At 45.8% G+C, this 8,810-nt stretch overlaps 1 protein-coding gene across 1 annotated transcript; it reads right to left on the reverse strand.

Annotated features, from left to right (window-relative positions):
- Window positions 1-7,427: 7,427 nt before the first annotated feature.
- fut7 (fucosyltransferase 7) lies at window positions 7,428-8,556 on the reverse strand. The gene has a single exon (XM_033048801.1). It carries the CDS (start codon window positions 8,501-8,503, stop codon window positions 7,481-7,483), a length of 1,023 nt encoding a protein of 340 aa, XP_032904692.1. The 5' UTR covers window positions 8,504-8,556; the 3' UTR covers window positions 7,428-7,480.
- Window positions 8,557-8,810: the final 254 nt, after the last annotated feature.

Here is an 8,810-nt window from a genome sequence, read left to right on the forward strand (position 1 = left end):
TGCTGCCTTACAGTGCCAGAGACCCAGGTTCGATCCTGACTATGGGTGCTGTCATAGAAACATAGAAAATAGGTGCAGGAGTAGGCCATTCAGCCCTTCGAGCCAGCACCGCCATTCAATATGATCATGGCTGATCATCCACAATCAGTACCCCGTTCCTGCTTTCTCCCCATATCCCTTGAGTCCGTTAGCCCCAAGAGCTACGTATATCTAACTCTCTCTTCAAAACATCCAGTGAATTGGCCTCCACAGAGAACAATGTGCCAGTGGTGAAGGCAGCTTTTGCAGTTCCTTCCTACACAAAGGGTTTGTGCAGAGTTGGAACTGCATGCAGTAATCATCTTGGTGGAGTCATGAAGTAAAAGCCATTGAGGTCATGAACCTGCTGGGCAGTAAACCCTTGTGTTTTCTGTTCAGGGTGTGTTTGCATCAGCAAGAGGTCACAGCCAATGTCTTGGTCGCTCAACACCCAAAACAGCGTAACCTTTGGTCAATGTACCTAGAGTGTAGACGTGAGCTTCATCTACATTAGAGATATCAGTGGCATTCAAGTCTTGATTTGTTTGTAATGTATGGCTATTTGTTTGTAATGTATGGCTGCAGAAACGGCATTTCGTTTGGACCTCAAGGGGTCCAAATGACAATAAATTGAATTGAATTGAATTGAATTGAAGAAGGGCTTTAATAACCCAGTCTAAGTTTTAAAGAGTCAGTGGATAATCCTTCCACATAAATCCACATAGAAGAGATTCTGGTTCAGTTCATTCATTGTCAATTGTATTTTTTGTAAACAGTAATGTAAGTCCTCTTATTTAGCTAACCTCTTCAGTTTAGAGATATAGTGTATTTCCATTGGTAGACAACAAAGCTGGGGAAACTCAGCGGGTGATGCAGCATCTATGGAGCGAAGGAATAGGTGACATTTTCGGGTCGAGACCCTTCTTCAGGTACTGTATTTCCATTAGTGGGAGAGTCTAGGACTAGAGGTCATCGCCTCAGAATTGAAGGACGTTCCTTTAGGAAGGAGATGAGGGGGAATTTCTTTAGCCAGAGGGTGGTGAATCTGTGGAATTCTTTGCCACCGAAGGCTGTGGAGACCAAATCAGTGGATATTTTTAAGACTGATAGATAGATTCTTGATTAGTGCGGGTGTCAGGGGTTATGGGGAGAAGGTAGGAAAATGGGGTTAGGAGGGAGAGATAGATCAGCCATGATTGAATGGTGGAGTAGACTTGATGGGCCGAATGGTCTAATTCTGCATCACATGACCTACCCACACCTCAACATTCATAACTTGTTTTAAATACAAAGTGATGGAGTAACTCAGTGAGACAGGCAGCATCTCTGGAGAAAAGGAATAGGTGACGTTTCGGTCCAGAACCCCTCCTCAATCTGAAGAAGGTTCTGACCTGAAACGTCACCTATCCCTTCTCTCCAGAGATGCTGCCTGACCCACTGAGTTACTCCAGCACTTTGTGTCTGTCTTCAATGAAAGATTGTATGTTTCACAGGGATCCCCTCTCATTCATTGGACCAAAACCAAGGGTAATAGCCTAATCGGTTTCACTTCTCTTTGTATTTCAAAGGGATCAACTTAGGGGATATCATGCTTGACGAATCTTCTGCAATTGTTTGAGGATGTTACAAGTAGAATGGATAAGGGAGAGCCAGTGGATGTGGTGCATCTGGACTTTCAAAACGCCTTTGACAAGGTCCCACACAAGAGATGAGTGTGCAAAATTAGAGCACATGGTATTGGGGGTAGGGTATTGACATGGATAGAGAACTGGTTGGCAGACAGGAAGCAAAGAGTAGGAATTAACGGGTCCTTTTCAGAATGGCAGGCAGTGCCTAGTAGGGTGCTGCAAGGCTCGGTGCTGGGACCCCACTTATTTACAATATATTAATGATTTAGACGAGGGAATTAAATGTGACATCTCCAAGTTTGCGGATGACACAACGCTGGGTGGCAGTGTGAGCTGCGAGGAGGATGCTATGAGGCTGCAGGGTGACTTGGACAGGTTGGGTTAGTGGGCAGATGCAGTACAATGTGGATAAATGTGAGGTTATCCACTTTGGTTGCAAGAACAGGAAGGCAGATTATTATCTGAATGGTGTCAGATTAGGAGAAAGGGAGGTGCAACGAGACCTGGGTGCCCTTGTTCATCAGTCACTGAAAGTAAGCATGCAGGTACAGCAGGCAGTGAAGAAAGCTAATGGCATGTTGGCCTTCATTGCGAGAGGATTTGAGTTTAGGAGCAAGGAGGTCCTGCTGCAGTTGTACAGGGCCCTGGTGAGACCGCACCTGGAGTATTGTGTGCAATTTTGGTCTCCTAATTTGAGAAAGGACATTCTTGCTATTGAGGGAGTGCAGCGTAGGTTCACCAGGTTAATTCCTGGGATGGCGGGACTGACATATGATGGAAGAATGGGTTGACTGGGCTTGTATTCACTGGAATTTAGAAGGATGAGAGGAGATCTTATAGAAACATATAAAATTCTTAAAGAATTGGGCAGGCTAGATGCAGGAAAAATGTTCCCCATGTTGGGGGAGTCCAGAACCAGGGTCACAGTTTAAGAATAAGGGGTAGGCCATTTAAGACTGAGATGAAAAACAACGTTTTCACCCAGAGAGTTGTGAATCTGTGGAATTCTCTGCCACAGAGGGCGGTGGAGGCCAATTCACTGGATGTTTTCAAGAGAAAGTTAAAGCCCCTATCCCACTTAGGAAACCTGAACGGAAATCTCTGGAGACTCTGGAGACTTTGCGCCCCACCCAAGGTTTCCGTGAGGTTCCCGGAGGTTTTTGTCAGTCTCCCTACCTGCTTCCACTACCTGCAACCTCCGGCAACCACCTGCAACCTCCGGGAGCCTCACGGAAACCTTGGGTGGGGCGCAAAGTCTCCAGAGGTTTCTGTTCAGGTTTCCTAAGTGGGACAGGGGCATTAGATTTAGCACTTAGGGCTAACGAAATCAAGGGATATGGGGAGAAAGCTGGAACGGGGTACTGATTGTGGATGATCAGCCATGATCATATTGAATGGCGGTGCTGGGTCGAAGAGCCGAATGGCCTACTCCTGCACCTGGTTTTTTTTAATGTTTCTACGTTTCTGTGCTTCTAGGGTGAAACTGATGACACAGTGCCCTTCTGTTAGGATGGCGTGCCCTCTCGCGCGGAGAGGTCAGGCTCGTAGACGGTTAAGTCTTGCTTCTTTGTTATTTTCCACTTGCTCAGGAAGTGGTCAATTTTCTACTTGTATCCTGTTATTTTGAAAAGAATAAGGTAATGAAACATTTGAGCAAACCGCAAGTGTGGCTTCCTCGTGCCAGTGAGAGGGCGGCAGCACCTTGTGCAGCTCAGAGCAGAACATAGACCGTAGAGCAGTACAGCACAAGAACAGGCCCTTCGGCCCACAACCGCCAGTTTAATTTAGAGATATGAATGAATGAATCAATACGTTTATTGGCCAAGTATTCACATACAAGGAATTTGTCCCGGTGCTCTGCCCGCAAGTGACAACATGACATATGGTAACAATTAGGAATGACACATAAAAAAATTAAACATTAGCAATAAAACATTATTGATTAAACATGTGAATGAAATAAAATACCAGAGCACAAGGAGGCGACAGATTTTTGGTTATTGAGTAGAGCTACTACTCGTGGAAAAAAGCTGTTTTTATGTCTGGCTGTGGCAGCTTCGACAGTCCGGAGTCGCCTTCCAGAGGGAAGTGATTCAAAGAGTTTGTGGCCAGAGTGAGAGGGGTCAGAGATGATCTTACCCGCTCACTTCCTGGCCCTTGCAGTGTACAGTTCATCAATGGGCGGAAGGATACAGAGCGGAAACAGGCCCTTCGTCCCGTCGAGTCTGTGCCGACCAGCAATCCGCACACATTAGCACACTACACACACTAGGGACAATTTAACATTTTTTTTAATACCAAGCCTATTAACCTACAAACCTGCACGCCTTTGGAGTGTGGGAGGAAACCGAAGATCTCGGAGAAACCCCTTCACTTTTCCCACATTTATTACGTTACAGTTTTATTTTAAAATTGATTAAATTCAGTTTTTTTTAATCATCAATCTACACTAAGGGACTAAGGGAAAAAAGTTGTTGGGCACGGACTTGTAGGGCCGAGATGGCCTGTTTCCGTGCTGTAATTGTTATATGGTTATATGGTTACACACAATACCCCAGAATGACGAAGCGAAAACAGGTGGTTAGCAATTTTTACAAAGTAATTAAAAATAAATAACTGAAATATCACATTTACATAAGTATTCAGACCCTTTACTCAGTACTTTGTTGAGACACCTTTGGCAGCGATTACAGCCTCAAGTCTTCTTGGGTATGATGCTACAAGCTTGGCCTGCCTGTATTTGGGTAAAATGTGGAAAATAACTTCAGGGGTCTGAATACTTTCTGAATACACTAATCCATATCCCTTCATTCCCTGCATATATCCACGTGTCTCTTAAATGCTCTGTGTATCGTATCTGCCTCATTCGCTGCAGCATGAGAGACTTTACACTATATCGTTACACTGTGGACGGATTGATTGTAATCCTCATGTACAGCCTTTTTGCCGACTGGATAGCATGCAGCAAAAAACCTTTACACTGTACCTCGATACAGGTGACATTAATAAGCTAAACTGCACGGTGGCGCAGCGGTAGAGTTGCTGCCTTACAGCGCCAGAGACCCGGGTTCGATCGTGACTACGGTTGCTGTCTGCACCCGTTTGTACGTTCTCCCCGTGACCTGCGTGGGTTTTTCCTGGGATCTCCGGTTTCCTCCCACACTCCAAGGACGTGCAGGTTTGTAGGTTAATTGGCTTGGTGTAATTGTAAATTGTCCCTAGTGTTAGTGTGCGGGGATCGCTGGTCGGCGCGGACTCAGTGGGCCGATGGGCCTGTTTCCACGCTGTATCTCCAAACTAAACTAAGCTAAACCAATCGACCACCAACCGCAGCAGTCCACACCAGGTATTCGACGCCCTCGGTATAAACTTCCCGGCACATCTCCTTTAAACTCGGCCGCTCTCACCTTCAAACTATGCCCTCTCGGATTTGATTTTTCTATCCTGAGAAAAGTGTTCTGACTGTCTACCCTATCTATGCCCCTCATAATGTACTGTTTCTCCGCACAACATGGCATTCCAGGGAAAATAATTCAAGTCTTTTCAATCTCTCCCTGTACCTAATCCAGGAATCATTCTAGTAAATCTCCTCCAGTTTCCTCCCACACTCCAAAGACGTTCAGGTTTGTCAGTTAATTGGCATTGCATAATGTGACATTGTCGCTAGTGTGGATAGTTTAATTTAGTTTAGAGATACAGAATGGAAATATGCCCTTAGGCCCACTGAGTACGCACCAACCAGCGATCCCCATACACAAATGTTTATCTTTATACCAAGCCCATTAACCAACAAACCTGCACATCTTTGGAGTACCACAACCAGAGAGCGGTCCTGAACTACTATCTACCTCATTGGTGACCCGCGGACTATCCTTGATTGGACTTTGCTGGCTTTATCTTGCACTAAACGTTATTCCCTTATCATGTATCTGTACACTGTGGACGGCTCGATTGTAATCATGTATTGTCTTTCCGCTGACTGGGATAGCACGCAACAAAAGCTTTTCACTGTACCTCGGTACACGTGACAATAAACTAAACTGAACTACACTTAAAAAAAAGGTTTGTGTAGGAAGGAACTGCAGAAGCTGGTTTAAACCAAAGATAGGCACAAAATGCTGGAGTAACTCAGCGGGACAGGCAGCATCTCTGGAGAGAAGGAATGGGTGACGTTTCGGGTCAAGACCTTTCTTCCAAAAAAAAGTGTAGTCATTGTCTTTTACCATCGCACTGGCAGGGCAGAAGGTGATGCGGGCATGTTTCAGTGAAAGGGGAAGTCCTTGACTTATTTTAGTTACAACCACATCATTGTTGCAGCTGCAATCACTGTTATTCTAATGGCAAAAAATGGGCAAAATACAGGTCAGCTTGGGGCGTTGGGCCATATTTTTGGCTTTCAGTGGTTTATTAAATATTTAACTTCCTCAATGCTCTTAAGACAGTGGAATTGATTGTAGACTTTAGGAGAGCTCCTCCTCCCCTCCCCCCACTCACCATCAGCAACACCACAGTCACAACTGTGGAGTCGTTTAAGTTCCTTGGAACTATCATCTCCAGGGACATTAAATGGGGGGGCCACCATCAACTCCACAGTCAAAAAGGCCCAACAGAGGATGTACTTCCTGCGGCAGCTGAGGAAACACAATCTGCCACAGGCAATGATGGTCCAATTCTACACGGCCATCATAGAGTCTGTCCTCACCTTCTCCATCATGGTCTGGTTTGGCTCAGCCACCAAGCACGACATCCGGAGGCTGCAGCGAATCGTCCGATCAGCAGAGAAAGTTATTGGATGCAACCTTCCCTCCATTGATGAACTGTACACTGCAAGGGCCAGGAAGCGAGCGGGCAAGATCATCTCTGACCCCTCTCACCCTGGCCACAAACTATTTGAATCACTTCCCTCTGGAAGGCGACTCCGGACTGTCGAAGCTGCCACAGCCAGATATAAAAACAGCTTTTTTTCCACGAGTAGTAGCTCTACTCAATAACCAAAAGTCTGTAGCCTCCCTTGTGCTCTGGTATTTTATTTTTGTTTGTTTAAATTATAATGTTTTATTTTTAATTGTCTACTGTATATCATGTTTTAATCCTTGCGAGCAAAGCACCAAGGCAAATTCCTTGCATGTATACATAAAATGTATTCAATTCATGGCAGGTGGGACTAGTGTGGCATCATGGACAGCATGGGCTAATTGGGCCGAAGGGCCTGTTTTCACACTAGATTTTCTGTGACACCGCAAGGGCAGTGAGTCAAAGCTCCTGTGCATGGTAGGAACATCAAAAACAAGAGCGTGGGTTTAAGGTGAAAGTAAGGCGTATTGAAGTGGATTTGAAGGGAATTTTTCTTTTACACCGAGAATTATTAATGGATGGGATGAGCTGCCAGAGGTGGTGGAGGCTGTTAGATATTATCACTGAGAGACATGTAGACTGGGATAGTCATAGAGTCATAGAGTGATATTGCATGGAAACAGGCCCTTTGGCCCAACTTGCCCACACCGGCCAACATGCCCCAGCTACACTAGTCCCACCTGCCATATCTCTCCAAACCTGTCCTATCTATGTCTTCGAAAGAGTTAACTACTTACACCAATTTACACAACTACTATCTTCTTTTCAGGTATATATTTTCTTCCCTTTATTAATAACTCTCTACCAAAGTCTACCTAATGCAAAACAAAGACTACAGTGGGTAATAAAATATCAAAACCAACAAGACATTTCAGAAGAGTAATATTCTATGATTCTAATCCCATTTTATTTCACATCTATCATTAATAAAACACACATTTAAACAAACAAACTAAGTTGAGGTATATTAAAAATAATCCTTATTCATGAAACCAGTTGTACAAATTATCGTACGTTTTTGTTTGAGGAAGGCTGTTACACTTTGAGCAAATTGTACGAAACCTCTCTGTCCAGTTTGTGTGCATCTTAACTGTGTATCGCTTCCTCCAGTTGAAGTATTGCTCGTAGCGAGTCCTGTTCTGCCACAGCTCCTTCAGGAACTCGGCCAGTTTCTTCTCAGAAGTGAAGTCGTTGACGTGAATGAAGGAATCTGAAGGGACAAACCTTTCATAGTTGGCCCTGGGAGGACCAAGGACCACGGGGACCGACCCGGCCATGAAGGAATTTCTCCACAACTTCTCGGTGATGTAGTCTTTGTGGATGGAGTTCTCGAATGCCAGATAAAAGGCGTATTTCGAGATTGTTGGCAGCAGAAGTGTCTTGCTCAGGGACTTCTTGACTGATTTCCCATAGATGTCGATTTGCATATGCTTGCTCAGGTTGAAATACACTTCTGCCCTGCGGCTTTTTTTGTGGTAATTGCTAATAATCCAGGTTGAGAGGCGAGATTTCTCCGGGATGGTAAAGTTGTCGTGTTGGCGTCTACTAACCAGGCTGCCGTAAGGGATGAAGATGTCAGAATCTTCCCGGTAGGTCATGGTCCAGTTGAAGAGGCCGTTGAGTTGACGAAGGTTTCTCGTGTTGGACGGGGACTCCAGGGACACCCAGACCCACTTCTGGTGGGGAGGTCTAGCTCCATGCGGCAGGCTGGAGATGTTGCTCTGGAGCTCCTGGTGGTGGAACACGACCACGCCTGCCCGACCGAACGCGGCCTTGTCGCAGGTGAGGACGCAGTTGTCCATGGCGTACAGATCCTGGCACGCATTGGCCTCCGCGGTGGAGTTCATGAAGAATGGCCAATTCCAGACCAACACCACCAGCGGTTCCCTGCCCAACCTGGCTTGTTGTCCCGTTGGCCCAGCGTAGTTGCCGGGGTAGACAACAAAGACTGCAACCACCAAGGCAAGGGCCAGCATCGCCACCTTCCTCCTGTTCGTTCGCATCGGTTGGGCAATCAACGGCTGGGTAACCAACGATGAAGTATTGAGCCACTTGTGAGCTGTGTCTGCAGGAACACAAGGAGACAGTGGTTAGTCACCTTGCTGCGCGCCACACAGCCTTTGAAGGTGCCAATGCCTCTCTCAACATCTGAGCTCAAGAGAGGAAGCAGCTCTGTGGGTGTGGGTGCGCAAGGTGGCAACACGATGAACAAATCACTTCCTAGCCAAAAAAAAATTTGCTTTATCTATTTGAAGGTATTCTGCATAATGACAGACACAAACAAATTGTGTGGGGGGTGAGACAGTCTCT

Source organism: Amblyraja radiata, chromosome 32 (assembly GCF_010909765.2).
Source record: "Amblyraja radiata isolate CabotCenter1 chromosome 32, sAmbRad1.1.pri, whole genome shotgun sequence".
In the NCBI taxonomy this organism is placed as follows: domain Eukaryota; kingdom Metazoa; phylum Chordata; class Chondrichthyes; order Rajiformes; family Rajidae; genus Amblyraja; species Amblyraja radiata.

Bases quoted from the DNA above. Each gene is read 5' to 3' on its own strand.
- fut7 (XM_033048801.1), bottom strand. From the start codon at position 8,503: ATGCGAACGAACAGGAGGAAGGTGGCGATGCTGGCCCTTGCCTTGGTG.